Source organism: Osmerus eperlanus, chromosome 3, assembly GCF_963692335.1.
Source record: "Osmerus eperlanus chromosome 3, fOsmEpe2.1, whole genome shotgun sequence".
Classification (NCBI taxonomy): domain Eukaryota; kingdom Metazoa; phylum Chordata; class Actinopteri; order Osmeriformes; family Osmeridae; genus Osmerus; species Osmerus eperlanus.
In genome coordinates, this window is record NC_085020.1 from 21010460 (window position 1) to 21036382 (window position 25923).

At 45.4% G+C, this 25923-nt stretch overlaps 1 protein-coding gene across 1 annotated transcript; it reads right to left on the reverse strand.

Annotated features, from left to right (window-relative positions):
- Nucleotides 1-5262: 5262 nt before the first annotated feature.
- On the reverse strand, nt 5263-20166 carry LOC134017791 (butyrophilin subfamily 1 member A1-like). Its single transcript, XM_062457821.1, has 10 exons — nt 20038-20166; nt 19443-19805; nt 19059-19340; nt 18700-18828; nt 18393-18416; nt 17421-17441; nt 10771-10785; nt 9991-10011; nt 9534-9554; nt 5263-6028 (listed from the first exon to the last, which is right to left on the reverse strand). Exons 1-10 carry the CDS (start codon nt 20117-20119, stop codon nt 5490-5492), a joined length of 1497 nt encoding a protein of 498 aa, XP_062313805.1. The 5' UTR covers nt 20120-20166; the 3' UTR covers nt 5263-5489.
- Between the last annotated feature and the right edge of the window lie 5757 nt (nt 20167-25923).

Sequence of the window (25923 nt, forward strand, 5' to 3'; positions counted from 1 at the left end):
GGCTAGGCCTTCAGGTAACTCTACTGCAAGGGGGTCAGTGCCCCTTTCAAAGTGAGCGTAGAAGGCATTCAGCTTGTCTGGTAATAGGACAGGAGACTGGGTCTCACTGTCACCTCTCCTTTTTGATCCTGCACAGTGTGTTTTATTGTTACGAAGTGTGCAATTTCTGCACCCTCGCCTCCTCTGCTCCCTCTCATATTTAACCTCACATATCATTGGTCTTGGTCAAACAAGCCAGCTAACGTTATATCTTGTATGATCTTTATGATCATTGTCAGGCCATTTCTCTGAAATGCAGAGGCTCTCAGAATGAAACCTAAACTGTTCTACCTTTTGACCCTGCACATGATAAACGAGTCATGGGATGAGCAAAGGTGTTTTATTGTTACAAAGTCTGTAATACCTGCACCCTCGACCTTCTGCTCCCTGTTGGCTACTTCAGGAGATTGATTGACTTTATTGTCCACAAGGGCACAGTGCCCGTGATGCAGTTGGTGATTAAGATGTCGGTGAGGCACACACACAAATTCCTGGAACTGTAGATAGATAGGGCACAGTGCCTGTGATAAGGTCGGTGACACACACAGATTCCTGGAATTATATATAGGTCACAGTGCCTGTGATGCAGTCGGTGAGTAAGATGTCAGTGACACACAGATTTCTGGAATGATAGATAGTGCAGTGCCTGTGATGCAGCAGGTGAGTAAGATGTCAGTGACACACAGATTTCTGGAATGATAGATAGATAGTGCAGTGCCTGTGATGCAGTCGGTGAGTAAGATGTCAGTGACACACAGATTTCTGGAATGATAGATAGATAGTGCAGTGCCTGTGATGCAGCAGGTGAGTAAGATGTCAGTGACACACAGATGTCTGGAATGATAGATAGATAGTGCAGTGCCTGTGATGCAGCAGGTGAGTAAGATGTCAGTGACACACAGATGTCTGGAATGATAGATAGATAGTGCAGTGCCTGTGATGTCGGGGATGACAATTTTTCTCAGTGGCTTTGGTACCTACATTTCTCCGATCACAATGAACAGATTTCCAATGCTCTGGTACATTCATGAGAATGATTATGTAGCCTACAATTGTCTGCTGTTTCCTACGTTATCAATTGCTTGTGTCATGTTGATCCAAGTGTATCATACAGCTTTTTTGTTAAATAATATTACCTCCACAAACATCTAGACATTTAGTTAATTACATAAGAAAATACATGCGCAATGGTTGAGCGAGTTGTCATAACTGTAGGTCTAATTCACCATACATTTTACATTTACATTTAGTCATTTAGCAGACGCTCTTATCCAGAGCGACTTACAGTAAGTACAGGGACATTCCCCCCGAAGCAAGTAGGGTGAAGTGCCTTGCCCAAGGACACAACGTCAATTGTCACCATACAGCGCTGCATATACAGTTCTGTCTGAGGGGCGTTTGCTATTTTGACATTGACATTTGTGTTTTTTACTTTGTGCTATGAGGTGCAATAAAATAGTATTGTATTTTCTGTACAAAGCATTGTAAACCAAATCCTTGTTGTTGTCTATATATAGGTTAAACCGTAGTGAGAGTAGTCTACTCAGCAGCAACTGTATCTGTTTCAAAGCCTCACACGGGGCACCAATATGTAGCGGGGTTTGCTCGTTTAAGATTAGCAATACTTAATTTATAATAAAGTATGTAGTTCTTGGGGGCACCACCTCTTATTGTTAAAGGGATAGAGGAAACCTTATTGAATAATATTTAAATAATAGCCTTCGTAATAATCAGTCTAATCTTAAGTCGTGAATTCTATGAAAGTAGAGCAGATCAGATAACGTGAGTGATACGCGAATATTATACACAATGATTTATTTAGGAGAATGTAATTATAATGAACAAATACCAGATAAGTTATGGGTTAGTCAGAGTAGTACAGTGGCTGGATGCAAATGAGGGCGAGCAACACAATGGCTGTGTAGAGCGCGTGTAAAGGGGGGAGGGAGAGAGAGAGAGGGGTAGAGAGGAACAGGTAGGCCTTTGTGGTAACAATGGACGAGCAAGGGCAACTGACTTAGCAAGGGTTAAGCTAACTCATTTGTAAAATACAATCAAACATCAACAATTCAATCACAACATGCCAATATGTCACAGGTAAGAAATATTGCAAATCGTAGTTACTTTTGTCGGTTTGAAGAAGGGTAGAGTCAATGGTTTCGTTATCGTCCAACGAAAATAGAACAACGGAATCTTTGGCCAAAGTTCCGGGCGCTCAGTGAATTTGCAGGTTGAGAGGAATAGTTTAGAAATGACGCGTTCACTTCAGTTTAATTCCTACGAACAAGCGGGGGTGATTATACGTTTGGGGGTTTTATACTCCAAAGAACAAGGGGGGGTCCCCGTGAAGGTGACCTCTTTCATTGGTCAGTTTCCCCCCACCTGGGCGTCGTCCTGAGATCTGCCTAGGTGTGAAGTAGTTGTACCTTTTGAGTTCCGTTATTTCAACTGTCCATGGAATGCATAAACTTCAGAATATAACAATACAACATTCATAAATGGTTTTGTTAGTATGGTACAATCATTTTGATATCAAGATTGGCTGACTTAACTATACTTGAAGGGAAGTTATAATCAAACCTCAATTAAACAACGTTCTAAGTAAATGGGAAAAACACACATTATAACACATCAACTACTGTCATTGAAATAGTGTCCATGAGCCATGTAGTCCTTGAGAATATGTTTGTAAATCCACATAAGAAAGTTCTTCCTTGTAAATCCTTTGTCTGATACTGTGGGCCGTGTGGCCTCTGTATCTGACCCCATGCTGGGTCAGAAGCTTTGAAGCTTCTCCTCTGGGAGAAGGACAAAGGGGGAAGACCCTTTCCTTGTCGGGGGTAGGAGAAGGTGTGATGGTACCGTGCTTTGTCTGTGGACTGTGCTACATATGTAACCTTCCAGAATTTGGCATCTATAATTTGGTTGTCTTTATTTTCAGTAATTTATTCCAAAAAATGGAGAATAAATAAATGGAGAATAATATGGTGGCATAATACATCCATTCAAGACCATTCAAGTTAGAACTCAAACCATTCTCAGAAATCTCTCAAAATGAAACTAAAACCGCAGTGGATCACATGCGTGTGCTCTGTACAGTAAGTAAGCCATGAGAGGACCTCCGATCCCAGGTGGGCTCTTCACCGTGCCTCCGGCTTGGGAGAGCATCCTTCCACTGAGGGAGAGGCCTCGTCCATCCACCCCCAACGGTGGTTCGTCCCTGTGACATGCAGGGCTCTCAGGGAGACAAGACAGGTACTCATGCAGGCACCTAAATATGTCCTCTGAGCCTTCTCATACTACAAATGGACAGATACAAACAGATGGGTTTCAGCAAAACAATGATTGTCACCGAACTACCTCCTAGTCCAGGAGCACAAGGCCCCCCTGGACTCCTGTTCCCCTCTGTCCCTCGCTCTCCCCTTCCCTTCCCCACGGCTCTGAGAGCCCAGTCCTCCACTCCCTCTGACCTCCCCCTGACCTCCACCCTCCCCCTGACCTCCACCCTCCCCCTGGCCCCCACCCTCCCCTGGCCCCCACCCTACTCCTGACCTCCACCCTACTTCTGACCTCCACCCTCCCCCTGGCCCCCACCCTCCCCCTGGCCCCCACCCTCCCCCTGGCCCCCACCCTACTCCTGACCTCCACCCTACTCCTGACCTCCACCCTACTCCTGACCTCCACCCTCCCCCTGGCCTCCACCCTCCCCCTGACCTCCACCCTCCCCCTGGCCTCCACCCTACTCCTGACCTCCACCCTACTCCTGACCTCCACCCTACTCCTGACCTCCACCCTCCCCCTGGCCCCCACCCTCCCCCTGACCTCCACCCTCCCCCTGACCTCCACCCTACTCCTGACCTCCACCCTCCCCCTGACCTCCACCCTCCCCCTGGCCCCCACCCTCCCCCTGACCTCCACCCTCCCCCTGACCTCCACCATACTCCTGACCGCCACCCTCCCCCTGACCTCCACCCTCCCCCTGGCCCCCACCCTCCCCCTGACCTCCACCCTCCCCCTGGCCTCCACCCTCCCCCTGACCTCCACCCTCCCCCTGGCCTCCACCCTCCCCCTGACCTCCACCCTCTCCCTGACCTCCACCCTCCCCCTGACCTCCACCCTCCCCCTGACCTCCACCCTCCCCCTGGCCTCCACCCTCCCCCTGACCCCCACCCTCCCCCTGACCTCCACCCTACTCCTGACCTCCACCCTACTCCTGACCTCCACCCTACTCCTGACCTCCACCCTCCCCCTGACCTCCACCCTCCCCCTGACCTCCACCCTCCCCCTGGCCCCCACGCTCCCCCTGACCTCCACCCTCCCCCTGGCCTCCACCCTCCCCCTGGCCTCCACCCTCCCCCTGACCTCCACCCTCCCCCTGGCCTCCACCCTCCCCCTGGCCTCCACCCTCCCCCTGGCCCCCACCCTCCCCCTGACCTCCACCCTACTCCTGACCTCCACCCTACTCCTGACCTCCACCCTCCCCCTGACCCCCACCCTCCCCCTGGCCCCCACCCTCCCCCTGGCCCCCACCCTCCCCCTGACCTCCACCCTACTCCTGACCTCCACCCTACTCCTGACCTCCACCCTCCCCCTGACCTCCACCCTCCCCCTGGCCTCCACCCTCCCCCTGGCCTCCACCCTCCCCCTGACCTCCACCCTCCCCCTGACCTCCACCCTCCCCCTGGCCTCCACCCTCCCCCTGGCCTCCACCCTCCCCCTGACCTCCACCCTCCCCCTGACCTCCACCCTCCCCCTGGCCTCCACCCTCCCCCTGGCCTCCACGCTCCCCCTGACCTCCACCCTCCCCCTGGCCTCCACCCTACTTCTGACCTCCACCCTCCCCCTGACCTCCACCCTCCCCCTGACCTCCACCCTCCCCCTGGCCTCCACCCTACTCCTGGCCCTGATGCCCAGAAATGTCCCCCTGTGCCACCCCAACCCTCCACTCCACTAACCAGTAGGGAATCATCTCAGGATGTTGATGCTGCCCCCTTTCTCCCTACAGGTGGACGTAGCAAACACACCAGACTAGGTGGGGAGAGAGTAGATAAGGAGGGGGGGTCAAGGGAGAGAGGGGATCACACTAGACACACACACAGTGTATATTCAAGTGGGTAATACTGTCATATTACTGGTTCTAAATGTAGTGTTTCCAGTGTGTGTGTGTGTGTGTGTGTCTAAGGCCACTGGGTCACCAACAAACACACAGCATGTCTTCTATCATCCTGTATAAAACATCTTTATTTCTCCTTATTTATTCAGTATGACACTATTTAGTTTGTCACATTCAGTGGAACTGAGATCAAAGATAAGATTGCTGTTTGTCAACAATTAAAACAAAACAAACATTCTACACAAACCAATATTTACAAACACGCTGGGATATCAATTCCATCAGTTCAATCTTCAATGACATCTATGTGAGCACAGTGTGTGAGAGTGTGTGTGGGCTATTCTATCTGACACAGGGACACTGAGGAGTCAAAGTCATAAACCCAGAACCCAGGATAGAGGGGCTCAGTGAATGTGCTGTGGAATGTGTGCAGGTGGGTCAGTGTGTCAAAGGAGACTGTGTAGAAGGACAGAGTGCCGGCCGGCCAGTCCAGATGCACTCCTACTCTGTGGGAGCTGGAGGGGGGGGCAGGTATGTCAGTGCTCTTCTTATTGTGCCTGGCAGAGTAACTGTCATCATCACAGTACAGACTCCAGGACTTGTTATTGTATCCAAGCTTACAGTCATAACCCTCTCCTCTCCTACTGATTCCTTTATATGTCACTGCTATATAAACCCCTCCTCCACTCCACTCTGCCTCCCAGTAACAGCGCCCAGACAGACCCTCTCTACACAGCACCTGTGACCAGTCCTCAAATCTCTCTGAGTGATCAGGATACGGCTGCTTCTCTCTCCTCCATGTCACCTTTCTGTTCTCCTCAGACAGAGAGAGGTTTCTGTGTGCTGTGTTTGGGTCCAGTGTGAGCTTACAGGCATCTGATGGGGGAGACCAAGACACAATATATTACTGATCATCATCATTCACATTAGAATGCCTCCCTCTCTCTCTCTCTCTCTGTTCCAACCTCTCTACTCTGTCCCTCCCTCCATTCCTCTCTTCCACTCTCCCTCTCTTCCTTTCATTCTCTCTCATTCTGTTCTCCCTCCATCATCCCTCATCTCCTTACCCCTGATATGCCCCCATCACTCCATCTTTCTATCCTCCTCCTGTTCCCTTCACATGTTGGGGGATGGAGGAGGCAGGGGAGGGGGAGGAGAAGAGAGATGGAGAGACGAAAGAAGGAGGGGAGATGAGAAGGGAGGGAGGAGCGGAGGGGAGGAATGGAGTACAGGAGAGGAATGGAGGAGGCAAGGGAAAGGGAGGAGATAAGGGAAGGAGATTAGAAAGGAGAGGGGGAGGGAGGAGGAGGAGAGAAGAGAAGAAAGGAGGAGAATGGAGAAGAGATGAGAAGGGAGGGAGGAGAGGGAAAACACACACTTCCACACACATAATCAGCGACTGGAGCTTAGAGCAGACACTGGGAAAGGGAGAGGAGAGCAAAGGTAAGGAGGGGGTGAAAGGTGGTGAGGAAAAGAGAAGAGGGGCAGTCGGGTGGAGGAGAGCAGAGGAGAGGGAGGAGGGGAAGAGGGGAGGGGAGGAGAGGGAGGAGCAGGGAGGAAGAGATTAGAGAAAAGGAGGATCTGTATGAGAGGCCGTCTAGGGCGAAACTCCTGAAAAACTTCCTCCTCCACATCCACTCATCACTTGTGCTACCCCATGAAACACTCATACACATGCACTCATCACTTGTGCTACCCCATGAAACACTCATACACATGCACTCATCACTTGTGCTACCCCATGAAACACTCATACACATGCACTCATCACTTGTGCTACCCCATGAAACACTCATACACATGCACTCATCACTTGTGCTACCCCATGAAACACTCATACACATGCACTCATCACTTGTGCTACCCCATGAAACACTCATACACATGCACTCATCACTTGTGCTACCCCATGAAACACTCATACACATGCACTCATCACTTGTGCTACCCCATGAAACACTCATACACATGCACTCATCACTTGTGCTACCCCATGAAACACTCATACACATGCACTCATCACTTGTGCTACCCCATGAAACACTCATACACATGCACTCATCACTTGTGCTACCCCATGAAACACTCATACACATGCACTCATCACTTGTGCTACCCCATGAAACACTCATACACATGCACTCATCACTTGTGCTACCCCATGAAACACTCATACACATGCACTCATCACTTGTGCTACCCCATGAAACACTCATACACATGCAGTCATCACTTGTGCTACCCCATGAAACACTCATACACATGCACTCATCACTTGTGCTACCCCATGAAACACTCATACACATGCACTCATCACTTGTGCTACCCCATGAAACACTCATACACATGCACTCATCAGTTGTTCTTTAGCACTGTTGTACTGATATCATGCCAGTCCATCTAGAATTAACACATTAAAATGAGTCATTTTCATTTGTAATTTATTCATTTAGAAGAGAGAGAGGTGGGGGAGAGAGAGAGAAGGTGGGAGAGGAGATTATTTTCAGTGCCCCTGGAAGTTTTCGCACAGATCGACTTCTAGGAGTTTCAAGTTTTCAAGTTTTTTATTGTCAGGTGCATAGGACGATCCATTCATGGTTTTTCCTAAATATTTAATCAATAATCAATCCAGTATTGAAATTACATTGGTAAAAGCTAGTTTCAAGTTTCAAGTTTCAATTTTGTCATTGCTATTTCAGTTAAATGGCTGCTTCGTGATCAGCGATTTGTCTTTCAAGGTTGCGATTCTCTTTTCTTTCAGCAAGTCTCGCAGAAACTCGTCCTGCCTACTCGTGGGTGGGGGGAGAGAGAAGGTAGGAGAGAGACAAAGACAAGGGGGGAGGGAAGACAACTTTCCGGTTGTTTCAGGATACCTTCCGGTTTCAATGCGGACGAAAATCTGTTCATTGTAAAGGACAGAGCCTACTTTTTGCTAAATTATTCAGCACGTTTGCAAAACACACTAGAAACGCAGAGTCTGAATGGTTTCAATTCATAAGCCTGATGAATATTTACGCTGATAGGGCCAACACGAAGACATGCAAAGCTGCGTGCTACGCTAGGCTATAGCCTAATATGAAACCAAAATGCACAATAGAATTATTGTCATTTGGTAGGTAATTAGGCTAAATATAAAGTAGGCTATACCTATGCTATGAATATACTTAATCTTATGTATACTATAGCCTACTTAATCTTATTTAGATTTTGAAGAATTACAGAAAACAAATAGGCACTCGCCTACGAGTCTCTGCGACATCTGCTGAGTTAATAGAGGATCGAGCGATCCTTGAAAGACAGAAAGAAATAGCTGACCTGCGAAGTACCAATTTAACAAAAAAATAGGAGCAAAACTCTTTGAAATGAAGTTTTCCTAATGTGATTTTATAACTGGATGATTAATTATTTCGGAAAAGTCGTGAAAAGAGGGTTATGGAATTTGATCGAGTGCAAAGATGTCTTTCTTATGGAAGTTTAGACTCTTTATTCAAATGGTAATGCATTTTTCAAATGGCAATTCAATGTGCAAATGACAATGCAATCCGCAATTCAGTTTGTATTATTATGAATAAAAAAATTGATTAACCCTTATTGCATTGCATTTAATATTGACAAGGTTTTTTCGACTCTTTATTCAAATGGAAATGCAATTCAATGTGTGAAGTGGCAATGCAATCTGCAATTCAAATGGTAAAGCTACGGTGGCCCTGAAGTGCAAATCACACCCACTAACATGAGTGCATCCCCCAAATGAAAACACTCCCCCCAAATACGAGTCAACTCCCCTCAAATAGGACGACTTGCTCACCTCCCCCCAATACAAGGACACGCTCCCCCAAATGGGAAACGACATTACATTAACTAAAAAACACTTGCTACATGCTTCGATAGCCAAAAAAATGTCCTGGTGCACGTAACTGTCAGGCTAATGCATTTTGTACTTCTGTCGATCAATTTCTTGTTAGTTACTGCATCCATTCAGCGACAAAGTGTTGTACCTACCATTTCCGTTTTGAGTTAATGTAATGTGTTTTTGAGTTAATGTAATGTCGTTTCTTGTCTATATAAGTCTATGGGTCAGACCAGAAATACAGATATGAAGAGATACAGCAGTACATCACTGTTCTTCATGCATTGTAACAGCCATGTACATGTGACAACCTCTTCAACTCTGTATGACATCAAGATATCAAGGTCTTTATCAGTGTTCTAATAACAGCTGAACAAGAAGAGACATTCCTGAACAGGCTCCTGTCCTGACAGTGCAGTTAAATCCACTCTGCAGGAATCCTGCTGACAGTTCCACCACGCTGCACTGCTCTTCTACCATGACAGTGGTGCTTCAACATCATCACATAGTGATAAACTGGATATCACTTACCATTGTCTTTCTTAAGATCACCTGTAAATGAAGTGAGATGACAGACAGTGAGAATCAGACATATGAACACCAGAATCTGAACTTGGATCTATAGCGACCAGCTGAACCAGCACCCTACCATTACCTACTCTCCCCTCTAGTGACTGTTCATCAGAAGTCTTTTGTTAACAGTTGTAATTTAACACTCTGCAGTAGAAACTGATGTATAATCTGAGTTTACAATGAGTCAGATGGTGTTTTAAATGTACATTATTATCTCATGAGAACAAACACTGACCATCTCAAAACATGACCCTTTTAAGAACATGTTAACCTTTCTACACATGCACCTGTCCTGACAGTGCAGATAAATCCACTCTGCAGGAATCCTTCTGACAGTTCCACCACACTGCACAGCTGTTCTACCATGACAGTTGTGCTTCAACATCATCGTAGTGATAAACAGGATATTACTTACCAATCTTAAAATAAAGCATTTCTGTAAATGAAGTGAGATCAGAGGCAGAACATCAGACATATGAACACCAGAATCTGAACAAGAACTTGAAATGGGCAGTCAGGTGGCTGAGCGGTTAGGGAATCGGGCTAGTATTCAGAAGGTTGCTAGTTCGATTCCCGGCCGTGCCAAATGACGTTGTGTCCTTGGGCAAGGCACTTCACCCTACTTGCCTCGGGGAGAATGTCCCTGTACTTACTGTAAGTCGCTCTGGATAAGAGCGTCTGCTAAATGTCTAAATAAAGAACTTGGATCTATAGTGACCAGCTGCAAGGGCACCCTGCCACTACCTACTCTCCCTCTGATGACGACACTAAACAGTCCTGACCCTAGTCCTCAGTCAAGAACTACCAGTGTGAACACTAGGGGGCAGCACAGCACAGAGATATGAATGGAAAGACTGGACATTGTAAATAAGGCTTTTGTCCCCTTTGTGTTCAGACCACAGATACTGATATGGAGAGATACAGCAGTACATCACTGTTCTTCATGCTTTGTAACAACCATGTACATGTGACAACCTCTTCAACTCTGTATGACATCAAGATATCAAGGTCTTTATCAGTGTTCTAATAACAGCTGAACAAGAGGAGACATTCCTGAACAGGCTCCTGTCCTGACAGTGCAGTTAAATCCACTCTGCAGGAATCCTGCTGACAGTTCCACCACGCTGCACTGCTCTTCTACCATGACAGTGGTGCTTCAACATCATAACATAGTGATAAACTGGATATCACTTACCCTTTATGAGCCGACCTGTAAATGAATTGAGATGACAGTGAGAATCAGACATATGAACACCAGAACCTGAACAAGAACTTGGATCTATAGCGACCAGCTGAACCAGCACGCTACTGTAGCCGGTGTGTGGTGAAACTCACTCCTCAAGTATGTAACAGGCCAGCCTGGCTCTGCCCTCCTACGTACTTCCGCTCAATTTGGATTTTGCTTCTGTACTAGGTCTGGGATTTCAGTGCATCAGTCGGTTTTCAGAAACACATTTTTTGTAGGTCCAATCAGCGAACAGAGGGAGTGGTTGAGAATGATGACGTTGATGTTGTGCACTTGTTTGAGTTGTAGTTCAGTAATGGCGGCGGAGAAAGATGCGAGCGAAGCTATTCTGCGGTTGTGGCAACGCTGACGAATATCCATAAGTTAAAGCCGGAGCAAGAACAATCCTTGCTGAGTTTTGTTGGTGGTCATGATGTGGTGGCCCTTCTCCTGACGGGGTTCAGGAAAAGTTTGATTTTCCAGCTACGGCAGTTAGCTCCGTGGTGAAGGAGTTAGCTAAGGCGAACGCTAGCGATTGGTTATGGCAGATCAGAGTGGCTCTGGGCAGATCCAATAGTTTTAAACTTCAGCAGAGTACCCGCCTTCAAGGAAGTTAACGCTTGTCAATGGAGCGATCCCAGACCCTCTGTACAAATGAAATGTACGAGGGTCTGGTTAGGACCAGGATTTCCGATTTGCTACCGGACTTGTCCGGTCGTTTTTATTCTATTAAAGGGGTCATTGATTGCAGAACCTAATTTACCTTGTCACAGTTGAATAACGACAGTTCAGTGGGTAAAATGGACATACAGTGAACCTCAAAGTCCATTGACACCTCTTTCCTATGCAAATCTCACAATTAAAAAAATGTAGCTGTAAAACGGTAGAGTTAGGTTTTGAAAAAGCCACCGGTGGCGCCACCATTTTTGGCTCTGGTCTGTACCTTGGTCACGCCCCAAATTTTGCTGCGCTTCTCTGTGTACTTCCACAGAATTACAAAGAAGAACGTTTTTCTAGCATATTGAAAATAGACTACGGTGGTAAATGCAGTGTTCCAGGCTGTACAGGGAATGCAGACACTTTTAATTAGGGATGGGCGAACGATGCCTTGTGAAGCTTTGGTGGTTTCTTCCGGATTGTGCTGGCCCAAAGAGCCGAACTATCGGCGCATTGAAAATGAACAGCGTCATATAGCAGCCGTTTAAACTGGCTGAATGAGGCGTAGTGGTTGTCTCCAACGGTAGACTACCCTACGTTATTTAATATTTTAATTAAGGCTACATGTGTTCATTTTTATCTGATATTAGTGCTCACACATTAAAATGTTGTGATACATCTGTAGGCCGTTAGAATTATGTCATTTTCTCACAGTAAAAGTTAAAGAATATCATCCGAGATTCCCTGCACTGGGGCGCAAACTCGTAGCCTGGTCCTAACCAGACTCTCGTACATTTCATTTGTACAGAGAGTCTGGCCTCGCTCCATTGACAAGCGTTGACTTCCTTGTAGGCGGGTACTCTGTTAAAGTTTAAAACTATTGGATCTGCCCAGAGCCACTCTGATCTGCCATAACCAATCGCTAGCGTTCGCCTTAGCCAATTTTCACCACTACTGTAACAGAGCTAGCTGCCGTAGCTGGAAAATCAAACTGTTCCCGAACCCCGTGGGTAGGAGGGCCACAACATCATGGCCACCAACAAAACTCAGCCAAACTTGTTCTTGCTCCGGCTTTAGCTGTTGGATATTCGGCAGCGTTGCCACAACGGGCCGAATGGCTTTGCTCGCATCTTTCTCCGCCGCCATTACGGAACTACAACACAAACTAGCGCACAACATCAACGTCATCGTTCTCAGCCACTCCCTCTGTTCGCTTATTGGACAGGTAGAAAATCAACCTGGAGAATCTGACTTACGTACCTCATGACCAGACCTATGTACAGAAGCAAATACATTTGAGCGGAAGTACGTAGGAGGGCAGAGCCAGGCTAGCGAACTCGGGTATCCAGACTCTCATTATCAATATGTTGTCGTACAACGCTTTAACCAGCTACACCACCGAAAAAGCCGTTACTCGTCGATGCGGGTGGACAGACTTTATACGATACGGTTTTTATATAAATTAAACTAGATTACACAGATGTTTTCTTATTCTTAACATTTGTGATATGTAGGCCTATTGTGAACTGGAGGGACTTTATTTTTATTAATTATTATTACTGTTGACAATGTTGACGAATCATCAACATTTGTTTTCTGGGCACTGTATAGACCTACCTAGTCCTATCATGTTACGTTTCATTTCAATAAAATAACAACACTCAAGTGCACGGATTTATAATTATTACAATACGGATTTGGCTAAATAATAATGACTGATGGAATAAACTCGAGCGATGCCTGGTGCTGCTTCTCTGGCAATGTGAGATTTGTCTTTAACAAGAAGCGGTGGCTTCGTTCCTTCTATGGCTCTGGTTCAGAAGAGCGGCAAAACTTCGAACCAGTTCGTGACGTTTGAAGCATTGAACGTCATCTATCACGTGGTTTCGTAATTTGATACAAGCTCCAAAACAATTTTTCGAAACTGTGCGTATTGGTTTTGCGACACAGGCATCGATGCGTCAGTGCCATACGTCCCATCCCTACTTTTAATAATCTTCCCAAGAAACCAGACACTCGACGGGCATGGCTGATGTTTTTCTATAAGAAGATCCCTGTGAAGTTCGACACTCATTTATTCATTTGCTCGAACCATTTCACCAAAGACAGTTTTGAATGAAAACCTTAGACAATTTAAAGAAGGATTTGCTAAGCCGCTGTTGCCAAACAGAGGTGCTGTTCCAACCGTATGCTCATCACAAACGCAAACTAAGTATGATTTTGTCGCTAACAGTTAGCCTATTAGCAATGCTAACGTCTCCTGTATCTAGCATAGGTAGAATGCTAAATACGTTTCTAAACACATCAACATACCTTACTTAGCAAATGGCTAGCTAGACTAGCTGTAGTCGGCATTAGAAGGGAAACTTCCGAAAAAATAGCCAGAAATAGCCCGAATAGCAGTCTAGCCTATTGCTAACGCCTGTCTAGATTAGCTATCTATTTGAAAGAACTGGAGAAAGGCAGGTGCTAGATACAGGATACGTTAGCATTGCAAATAACTGTTACCGACAAAATCATACTGCTTGCGGTTGTGATGAACATAAGGTCGGAACGCACCTCTTCAGCAACAACTTCATAGCAAATCCTGCTTTACATTGTCCCAGGTTTTCAAAACAGTCCTTGGTGAAATGGTTCGCGCAAATGTGTCGAGTGTCGAACTGCACAGGGATCTTCTACGCTACAACAAACATCAGCCATGCCCGTCTAGTCAATGTTAGCTAGACTCTAGCTCATCTACTTTGTATTAACGCTGATTTGCAAGGAATGCAAGAATAGCTAGATAGCGAAAACACCTAGACTGTAGGCATGTAAACTAGTTTAGCTTGCTAACGCAAGAGCATAGGTAGAATGTGTGATGATTTAGCAGTTTATTTGCAATGGGGCTAACGTTATTTCATGTTCCTGACTGTTTCATTCAAATAAATAACCTGTGTTGTCATGTAAATCTAGAATTCAAGATGCACGTTTGTCCAGATCTATTTTTCAGCAAGATAGCTAGAGCTAACTAAGTAACTGAAGCTGAGTTGAATCACAATAGTTTGTTTGCTAAGCAGTAGTGCTAACGTTACCCACCTAAGGCGATCCTGTTTGCTTCGACAACAGAAGTGGAAACAACTAACGCAGACATCCCAAGTCTCCCGGAAGGTCCGGGAGTCTACCACATTTCAATAGCGGCTCCCTGACACCGGCAAATGCTGTACAATCTCCCGGAAATCGGGGATTTTGTATTTCGAGCAGCGAGAGACTGTCTAATTGTAATTTCTGGTAGAGATAGGTGCATATCGCGCGTCCTGATTGCGTCTGGGGGTACATTTCCTCCCGGAAATGAGTGTCTGCAGGTTGGGATGTCTGCTAACGTAATCATTTCAAATGATATCTAGTCAATCTGTTGAAAACAGTGTTGTGTAGACACAATAGATTTATTTGTAAGTTTTGATTTCAAGTCTCCACCTTCATGTTTCAGTGAGTGTTGGTCGTGTTGCGTCTTTGCTCCGCAGCTTCACTCGTTGTAAACCAACCAATCAGCGCGCAGCTCATCTATATATTCATGAGCATACCATAAAAGGAGAAAACCTAGCGTTTTTTCCCGGGAAAATTTCACTGGATGTATCAGGGGGCATAAAACAGCACCCGGGCCATTTTCAGCCCAACCAATGTTACATACCCTATTCGGAGACCTTAACCCTTATCTTTGGGTCATTCTGACCCATCAGTCATTGTGACCCACCGTCGTATTGCGACAACTTTACCGCATACAAAAACAAAGTGAAGCATTTTCTTTTAACCGTTGGGCTGTCTCAGACCCCCCACATTGCGAAGGTTAAAAGAAAATTATTTGTATTAGTTTTTGTATTGGGTAAAATTGGGTAAACACAACGATGGTTCGTTATGAACCTTTGGGTCATGTGACCCGAAGGCAGCACAAGGGTTAAGGAACAGTGTGAAATACCCCAAAAACCCAGTCAATCACCCCTTTAATTCCAGTCAACATATCTAAAACTATCTCCTCCAATATTTTTGTTCGATTCTCGAACCTGGCTCATACTACTAGCTTTTTCATAGAATCATTTTTCAAGATTTTTGCTAAGTTTGAAACGAATCCGAAATGGGTAAACTAGCACCCCATTTATTTGCTTACGTCAAGAAAAGTTGCCTGGAAACGTGCTCGCGGATAAGAACAGGGGACAAGCACAAAAGGGAACATCAGCAAATCGCTGATTTACCTGAGCTGAATGATAACAAGGACTTGATAATCTACAGTTGCCTGCCTTTTATTGTAGCACGCTTTACAAATGGTTGCACAGATACATGACGGTTGTTGGTAGAGTTTATTTCCGTTATTTTAAAGCAGATTTAACCATTTTGTAATGAACGCTATATGCTCATACCGCTCCGTTGGGCTGTGAATATGGGGCGTGTTTCAACCGAACCCTGAAAAAAAATTATTCGCTCAATTGGATAGACCTACAACCAATCAGAGCAACGTAGTATGTTAACTTCAACCGAATCACGTAGGAAGGACGGAAAAAACATATTTTCCATCGACAAATGCCTTGATCGCGTTTCTCTGTTCCTCTTTCAAAATTAATGCGCTGTCGATGTCTTCTAAAACAGACTCGATGGCAGAATCTCAGCATCACATCTCAGCTCTCCAGCGGCAGCCATGTTTGTTGAAAACTAATTCAATCCAAGCGCTCTTTGACGTGGTTGATTACGTTACTGTTGATCATCTGTCCATCATCGTATAAAGCCCGCCCTGACAATTTGATTGGTCCGAACAGCTCTTGTTCGGACATACTTTTTCCCCAACCTAGCTAGCCCAGACCCAACTTCCCGACCAAAAAATGTTGTGGGCGGGGCTAAGTTGGGCTGGCACCCAGGCTATATGCTCATGGCATGACAAAGTAATTATAGGCTAATATAATTAGTTATAATATCGTGGCATGTTACGGTGTCATTATAGATTGTTGACATGTTATTCTGGAGCAAAGACGAAGATGAATAAATCATGTCTGATAACCACAATATTGTTATGGTCGTTATATGTTAGAACTTTATGTCAGTTAAAACCACAAAGATGGCATTAACAATAAGCTATTAATAGTAAGCAACACTCATCATCATTATAATAGTAACATAGGTATAGGCTTAATTTAGCTTTCTTTGCCGAGCTAGAACAACGACGGAGCCAGATATTCAAGTTTCTTTAATCCGACACAATACTTAAGCAGTCAAACCAAAAACACGAAGCAAAAAGAACAACATATAGGCTATTTGGTGAGTCTGAGTCGTATGTGGAACGTATGTTCCATCTAAAATAGTAATATTTCTAAAAACCAAGTGAAAGGAATACTACAGTACTAATAGCATTGATTTTCGTAAAGTTCACATGTATCTGCTTCTTGATTGGACTTGGACAAGCTCGCGACTGGTTGTCGCAAAGTATGACGTGTACAGCTAGTTGCAAGCATGCACGAGTTTCGGAGCTAGGAACAAGCTTCTGCGCAAGACCGGATGAGTCGGCCTGGAAAGATGGCGCGGTCCATTTCGCACTGTCGCTTGCCTCACTGCGCCACTGAGCACTTTTCATAGAAATGAATTGGGACGCCATCTTGGAAGAAATCTAGCTGTGTCTATTAATATATAAGTCTATGGGTCAGACCAGAGATACTGATATGAAGAGATACAGCAGTACATCACTGTTCTTCATGCGTTGTAACAGCCATGTACATGTGACAACCTCTTCAACTCTGTATGACATCAAGATATCAAGGTCTTTATCAGTGTTCTAATAACAGCTGAACAAGAGGAGACATTCCTGAACAGGCTCCTGTCCTGACAGTGCAGTTAAATCCACTCTGCAGGAATCCTGCTGACAGTTCCACCACGCTGCACTGCTCTTCTACCATGACAGTGGTGCTTCAACATCATAACATAGTGATAAACTGGATATCACTTACCATTGTCTTTCTTAAGATCACCTGTAAATGAAGTGAGATGACAGACAGTGAGAATCAGACATATGAACACCAGAATCTGAACTTGGATCTATAGCGACCAGCTGAACCAGCACCCTACCATTACCTACTCTCCCCTCTAGTGACTGTTCATCAGAAGTCTTTTGTTAACAGTTGTAATTTAACACCACTTTACATCTTACCTTAAGACCACTCTGCAGTAGAAACTTATGTATAATCTGAGTTTACAATGAGTTAGCTTGTGTTCAGACAACCGTCTGGTGGTCCCACCGCTCAAGACCGCCCGGTCCCAACACAAGCTCTTCTCCTGTCTTTCCCCCCAGTGGTGGAATCAACTCCCCACCTCCATCAGAGACACTGACTGTCTCTCCACCTTCAAGAAAAGGCTCAAGACGCACTTGTTCCGGGAGTACAACGGAACTTAGGAATGGTTCGCTTGACCCGATGTTAGCTTCCTCAAGGATCACAATGATTCTTGCTTAGAGACTTGTTGCTCTTGTGGTTAGTGGTAACTGACTTAAATTTTTGTACTCGCTGTGATATATTGTTTTTTATTATTGTTGCTTGCTTTTTCCACAGGTACACTTGCACTTATAGCAGTTCATGTTGTTTAATTGTAACCTGTTTAACTACATGCTCTTATGGTTCTTCCCTTTGGCACTTATTTTGGTTGTTCACAATGTGTGCTTCATGTTTTGGCTACTCGCGATGTTTTGTGGCTATCTCGTTGTTATGATCAGTGACCTATGCACTTTGTAAAGCTCTCTCTTGGAAGTCGCTTTGGATAAAAGCGTCTGCTAAATGAATAAATGTAAATGTTTTAAATGTACATTATTATCTCGTAAGAACATACACTGACCATCTCAAAACATGAGCCTTTTAAGAACATGTTAACACATGCTCCTGTCCTGACAGTGAAGTCACTTCCCTCTGCAGACTAATGCTGGTTATTACCTTCCTGGGCCTTGAAACGCTTCCCTGCAAAGGAAACACAGAGGTGAGAACACAATAGCTGATCACATATAGAACATGACTCTGTAGAGTCAGATATAGAACATGACTCTGTAGAGTCATATAGAACATGACTCTGTAGAGATCAGATATAGAACATGACTCTGTAGAGATCAGATCAAATAAAGAACATGAATCCACTCATGGATCATCTACACGTAAGACTTGTACAAGATTTGACTAATGACATGACTATGAAGAATAATTGAATGGAACATGTCTGTCAATCTTGTATTCATCCATCATTTACCTTTATCTCTATGTCTCTTCACCAGGACACAGATGGCCACAGCTAATCCCACGACAGAGACGCCAAACACCACAGCCAACACCCCAGCCAAGGACCATATCCAAGAGTGATCTTGATAGAACAGCTCACCTGAAACATGCATGTTTAAAGCAGTGCTATTATTTTACAATTGTTTATACCTAGTGCTGCAATGTCTGTCTATCACTATGTATATATTGGTTGTGTATAATATTGTCCTTTTTGTTGTGGTGTTTGTGTGATGTTGTTGTCCTTCCTCTCTTATTCACTAGTAGAAATTCCCACGTTCCCAGAAAATCCCAAACCTTTTTCAGAGGAAGATGTGAGGCTGAATAACTCACCAGGAACATGAATCCTTGCCGTCTCATCTCTCTTCATGTATTTCTGTTTAACTCTACAGTTAAATAGGTTTCTATGTGTCTTCTGAACAGTGACCCTCAGTCTGAGTGTGTAGAGTCCCTCAGAGTCTCTGGTCATCTCTGGAGGATCAGCAGAGAGGGGAACTCCTTTACTGTCCCACCACACCATCTCTGGTTCAGGGTACCAGCCATGTGTTTCACACACCAGAACCATCCCTGCCCCTCTGTGCCCCTCAATGGAGACCACTGGGTGGGATCCCACAGCTACAAACACACAGATACAGATTCAATCATGTTATTAGAAGGATGGCCTTGGTTTAGGCACAATAGCAAGTAAAAAAAAATAGACTTGAAAACGAAATTCACCTTTAACGTGGACTTCAATGTTGGAATCATCATACCAGTCCAAGGTAGGTGACCCAACAAAACATTTGTAAGTTCCTTCATCAGTGCCTCTAACCCAGAGCAGCTTCAAGGAGGTGTTGCCTGTCTTCAGTTCCTCTTTAAACAGAGCTGTTCTGGTCCTGAAGGAGGGATTCTGATTTTCATTGTCATCTCTGCCCTCTTTGTAAAGATGGACGTTGCGTTGGTATCTGTCTGCTGAGAGTTTCAACCACTCCACCGTCCAGCCCTCAGCACTGATGCTGGGGTCGACGTAGCACGGCAGAACTAGACTTTCACCAGCCACAGCAGTGATGTGATGAACTGGAGTAATGACCTTATGAGTAACTGAAGAGAAGAGAACAGATAAAGAGTGAATCTCAGAGGACAAACATCCTTTCTCCTCAACTTGCTCTGGTCTGATGGAGGCCTGCAATCTAGTTGATCTGCATCACTTTCAACTGTTACTATCAGTCCTACTGTTAACTATTACTATGACCATTATAGTGTACCTAAGAGACAAAACTTTACAGATAGCAAGATGGTAAAACACACAACTCCATGACAGTGATTTGTTTACCGCAGTCTGCTGTGTGGAGCAGTAGGAGAATCCTCCAGAACACACAGCCAGGCAGGGTCAGCATCATTCCTGAGGACAACATCCAGAGTGGAGCACTCGCTCAAATATATTTTTCATAAACTGTCATGGTCAATACGTCCAGGGATGGGCAAAGATACATCAAAAAGTATTTAAAAATAAAATACCAAATACCTTAATTGTAAGTGTATCAAAATAGACTTACAACTGGGAGCACTTGGGAATTTGCCGCTCCCCTCTTCATCAGAATCAGAATGGGTTTTTACTCGCCATGAAAGTTTGCACAGACAAGGAATTTACTTTGACCGGAAGGAACCGACTGAGGCAGCCATTATCGGCGGCTGCCTATGTCGCCTATGCCTAGGACCGGTCCTGGCCACAACATGTATCAACATAAACTACTGTATTTCATCTAACCCTATTTTAAAAATACTAAAAATACTTTTACAAGGGAGCAGTAAATCCCTTGACAAACCTATCTACCGGCCTGTTTGATCTATTGCTTCACCGGTACACTAATTCAGTTGATTAAGTAGACAACGTTTGATAGCAACAGCTTTTCTCTGCTTACAAGTGAATCTGACATATGCACTCAGTTGACAAATCAAATATCCCTGTGATGACCCAGATGAAGGTTAGTTTTAAAGTAACAAACAGTTTACTGTTTAACCCTTGTGCTGCCTTCGGATGATTGTGACCCCCTATCGTGTTGCGACAACTTTACCTGATACAAAAATAAAATGAAGCATTTTCTTTTAACCTTTGCGCTGTCTCAGGGTCATGTGACCCCCCTGCCGTGTCAGTGCAACCTTTCCTAATACAACAACGTAGATGTGTAGGGGAGGGAATGTGAAGGGGGGGGGGGTATATCACTAGTTACCACTAGAAGGAACCCTTGCAATGTATTCGGGTCGTTGTCACCCACAGCCATGTTGTGACAACTTTACCAAATACAAAACCCAAAGATGCTGCCACATCGGTAGAACTGGCCTCACCGGTCTCTGCCAGTAAGAGGAAGGTGAAGAAGGACTGTAAAACGTTTACCGTTTGTTGCGGGTGTAAGAGGGATGTCTGCAGAGCCTGTTCGCAAGTATACTGCCCCACATGTCCCACTGCCCCACTGCCCCACATGTCCCACTGCCCCACATGTCCCACATGTCCCACTGCCCCACTGCCCCACATGTCCCACTGCCCCACATGTCCCACTGCCCCACTGCCCCACATGTCCCACATGCCCCACTGTCCCACTGCCCCACATGTCCCACTGCCCCACATGTCCCACTGCCCCACTGCTCCACTGCCCCACATGTCCCACTGCCCCACATGTCCCACTGCCCAACATGTCCCACTGCCCCACACGCCCCACTGCCCCACATGCCCCACTGCCCCACATGTCCCACTGCCCCACATGCCCCACCTGCCCCACATGCCCCACTGCCCCACTGCCCCACTGCCCCACATGTCCCACATGTCCCACTGCCCCACTGCCCCACATGTCCCACTGCCCCACCTGCCCCACTGCCCCACATGTCCCACTGTCCCACTGCCCCACATGCCCCACTGCCCCACATGCCCCACTGCCCCACATGCCCCACCGAGCGGGGCTTCGGCCAAGGGGGGGGTCACTTTGACCCTGGACGACACGGTGTGTGTACAGAAGACAACAACTGAGTTAAGTGAAGAAGAGGGGTTTGAAGAGGGGTCAGAAAGTGCTACCACAGAATTGTCCGTTGGCAAAAGAACATTTCAGAGGTACAGGGCTACATTTTGGAAAGGAGTCAGGGTTCAGTTTAAACGGTATGTGTCCTGGGATCAATTATACTGGTAAAATAGATTCATTTTTAAACACGCACTCTCTAATTCATCACAACAACAGCATTATTTATTGGAGTGTCACTAATTTGGTTTGCTTCATAGATTATAAGGTGAACAACACAACTAGATCTCTTCTTTCTAACCCTAACCAGACACTCACTCCTCAACTGTACACATCATTCCTGCTCATGTCTGATGTCTATCAGTCTGTCAGCTTCTGTTCTGTAAAATCATAGGCGATACAGTCAGTATTAGTCGGGTGAGACATAAGGAGAGCTGGAGGGAGATACAGGTGGAGGTAGTCAGGTGGAGGAGAGCTGGAGACCTACATGATGGTATACTTTCTCTCTCTCTGTTGATGATCCTGACTGAACCATATAGACATCTCTCTCTCTCCATCTCCCTCTCTCTCTCTCTCTCTCTCTCTGTATATATATATATGTAAAAAAGAGACATATCTATTTATTTATAGTTTACAAGATGGATAGAGGTAGCCTGGGTGCCAGCCAAACTTAGCCCGCCCACAAAAAAATGTGGTCGGGAAGTTGGGTCTGGGGTCGCTCGTTTGGGGAAAAACTATATCCGAACAAGAGCTGTTCGGACCAATCAAATTGTCAGGGCGGGCTTTATACGATGATGGACAGATGATCAACAGTAACGTAATCAACCACATCACCAAAGAGCGCTTGGATTGAATTTGTTTTCAACAAACAACATACTACGTTGCTCTGATTGGTTGTAGGTTTATCCAATTGAGTGAAAAGGCATTTTTTTCCGGGTTCTGTTGAAACACGCCCCATACTCACAGCCCAACGGAGCGGTATCAGACTCATATTCTGACTAGAATTATGAGTATGACAACGTCAGGCTAGGATAGAGGCCTTCCCCTGTAAAAACACTGACACTTTTTCTGTTGCAAAAACCCAAACCTTAACCCTAACCCCTCGGTGTGCAGTGCTTTGGAGCACATCGACATGGGAGATTTAGGCCATCGGGAGTTCAGTGATGGTGCCGAATTATTGGCCCACAATGATGACTGGTAGATAAATTGTTACAGATATCCGAGAGACATTCTTTTGGATCTCTGTATTGAGTGAGCTGGGTCCTGTCAAAAGTCAAGTAAAAGTCTAGAAAATCGACTGTAAAAGTTCTCTGCAACTGGGACTTTTCAGCTGACAGACGGGTGGGGGATAATCCACCCTCAGTGGTGTGATGCCTGAGGTGTGGGGTGATAAGACCATCCACCCTCAGTGGTGTGAGGCCTGAGGTGTGGGGTGATAAGACCATCCACCCTCAGTGGTGTGATGCCTGAGGTGTGGGGTGATAAGACCATCCACCCTCAGTGGTGTGATGCCTGAGGTGTGGGGTGATAAGACCATCCACCCTCAGTGGTGTGATGCCTGAGGTGTGGGGTGATAAGACCATCCACCCTCAGTGGTGTGAGGCCTGAGGTGTGGGGTGATAAGACCATCCACCCTCAGTGGTGTGAGGCCTGAGGTGTGGGGTGATAAGACCATCCACCCTCAGTGGTGTGATGCCTGAGGTGTGGGGTGACATATTTGCAGCGAAAACCGGTTTCCCAAATATAATTACTGCTAATCGACTGCACACGTTACGATAAGGGCACAATAGGTTGATTAATCTTGTTTTTGTAAATCCAAAAACGTTTTACTCGATCAATGTTCAAATAACTGCTAGCCTAACTGCTAGCCTAAGGCCACCAAACAAGATGCTCCTCATATTTCACTTATTAAGATCTCCATTTCACATTCAGTAAAGTTGATCTTTTTCACTGTTTTTTTGCATGCCTTACCCATTTCTTATTTAGAATCATTCATTGTTCACGATGGGTTAATTGAAAAGTTTATTGAGAAACCTGACAAAATGTGGGCGTTTCAACAACCATGTCAGGTCAAATATGGGAGCGCGTGTTCACATGCTAAGTGGTGTCTATGAAGACTAACATGTGATATGATGATGATGTAATTATCACTAGTTACTGTAAGTGGTGTCTATGAAGACTAACGTGTGATATGATGATGATGTGATTATCACTAGTTACTGTAAGTGGTGTCTATGAAGCCAAACATGTGATATGTGTCGCGAACGCAGTGTTCATAAATCTGAGAACAACTTTGTGTACAGAGTTTTCCAGTTTTCTCCGTTGACATACTTTTATGGATGAATTTACCCAGAGTTTGATACACTTGATCTCTGTCCTGCCCTACAATCTCCTGCAACTCAGTCTCCTTCCCCCTTTAGAGAGAAAGAAGGGAGGGCTGCAGCTCAGTGGTTAGAGCACCTGACTGCAGCTCAAGAGGTAGCAGGTTCAAATCTCCCCCTGTACTGGATGTTGATTTGGATAAATATCAGTAAGAACCGTGTGAGAAAGTACGGTTTAGGATGTTTACACATTAACATAAACCCCCTGAAACCGACCCCTGCACAAAGAGACACTTTTACATATAACACACCATTAACCCCTACCAGAACTCTCATGCAACACTGGAGTGAGAGACACAGAGACAGAGAGAGGCAGGTGTGTGTAGTGTGTGTAGTATGCAGAGAGATGGAGAGACAGACAGAGGGAGAGAGAGAGGCAGGTGTGTGTAGTATGCAGAGAGATGGGAGGGAGAGCTGATGTGTTTGAGACGGATGAGTAGATGAAATAAGAGTCAGAAAGTCAGGAAGGGAGGGACTGTCAGAGCTGCTGGTTGAGGTGTTCATACTGAGGACACATCACCAAGTCTGACTCTGGAGTCAAGTCTAACTCCTTAACTCAAGAGACATAATGAACAGTGTAATCTTATCTAAAGCATCTTTACTGCCTTCTCTGAAACTGCTCTCTCTGTCGTCACATGTTCTGTAAGAACACCCAGTCCAGTAGACATCTGTACTGTAGACAATGATTAACAGGAATGACCAAGGATCTGTACTGTACATTTGTACTCAAAATTACCTTCAGTACCATGAAAAATGACACAAACTACTGACACAAATATTACCATTAAACCCATTAAAATCCTTCACTCTCTCAACATGCTAGCGGACAAACTTTGTAGCACAATGGAGTGTGATATTTTGTCTCCTTGCGGCCGCAAGCAATAAAGCTTTCTTAAACTTTTTCAACGACTGACTGCAATGCTTGATAGATTAATATTTTTGACACATACTAGTTACAGGTTCCGGACAATACAACAGGTCAAAGTCTATCATTCATTATAGTAGCACGTACACTGAACAGTACAATAAAACAGGTCAGAGTCCAGTGATATAGACCCCATCATGAGAGCTGTTAACCCTTCAGGTAGGAGGGCCCTGGGTGTACTGTCACATCAGAACATCAGACACAAGTGAAGTTACAGACCTACGACTAACTGGAGAAAGACAACATCCCTGAGACAAGATCTTTATTGATGCAGAGTTGTTGGTCTGGATATCTACAGGACTTCAGGTCCCAGAATCCACCTCTCCACTGCCCTTGTTACCTGAGATCACGGGGACTTCACAATGCCCTGGTGGTAACACACTCTAGAATGTTGAATCATTAACAGCATGAACATCATAAAGCAGATTATTACACTCTGACCAGAAGTTCTGCTCTCCTGTGTAAACCCTGCCCTATCTCCCCTGTCCCCTATAGACCTGCTGTACCTGGACTGACTCTCACCTGTCACTGATCACAACGCTCCTATAGACCTGCTGTACCTGGACTGACCCTCACCTGTCACTGACCACCACGCTCCTATAGACCTGCTGTACCTGGACTGACCCGCACCTGTCACTGACCACCACGCACCTATAGACCTGCTGTACCTGGACTGTTCCTGACCATGATTCTGGATCAGCTCTTGGTACATCTGAACCTGTGTTCTGATTAAAAGTTCTGCACTTGTGTTCCGCTCCTGGTCTCTCTGTCCTGTTACAACCAAGAGTCTTCATGACCAGGAATATCTACACCCTTTTCTCTTGGGCTGAATCCATTTCACTTTATTAACCTTCTGTTGTAAACACTCCCCAAATAACTGCTGTGTGCTGATTCAGCAGCACTGG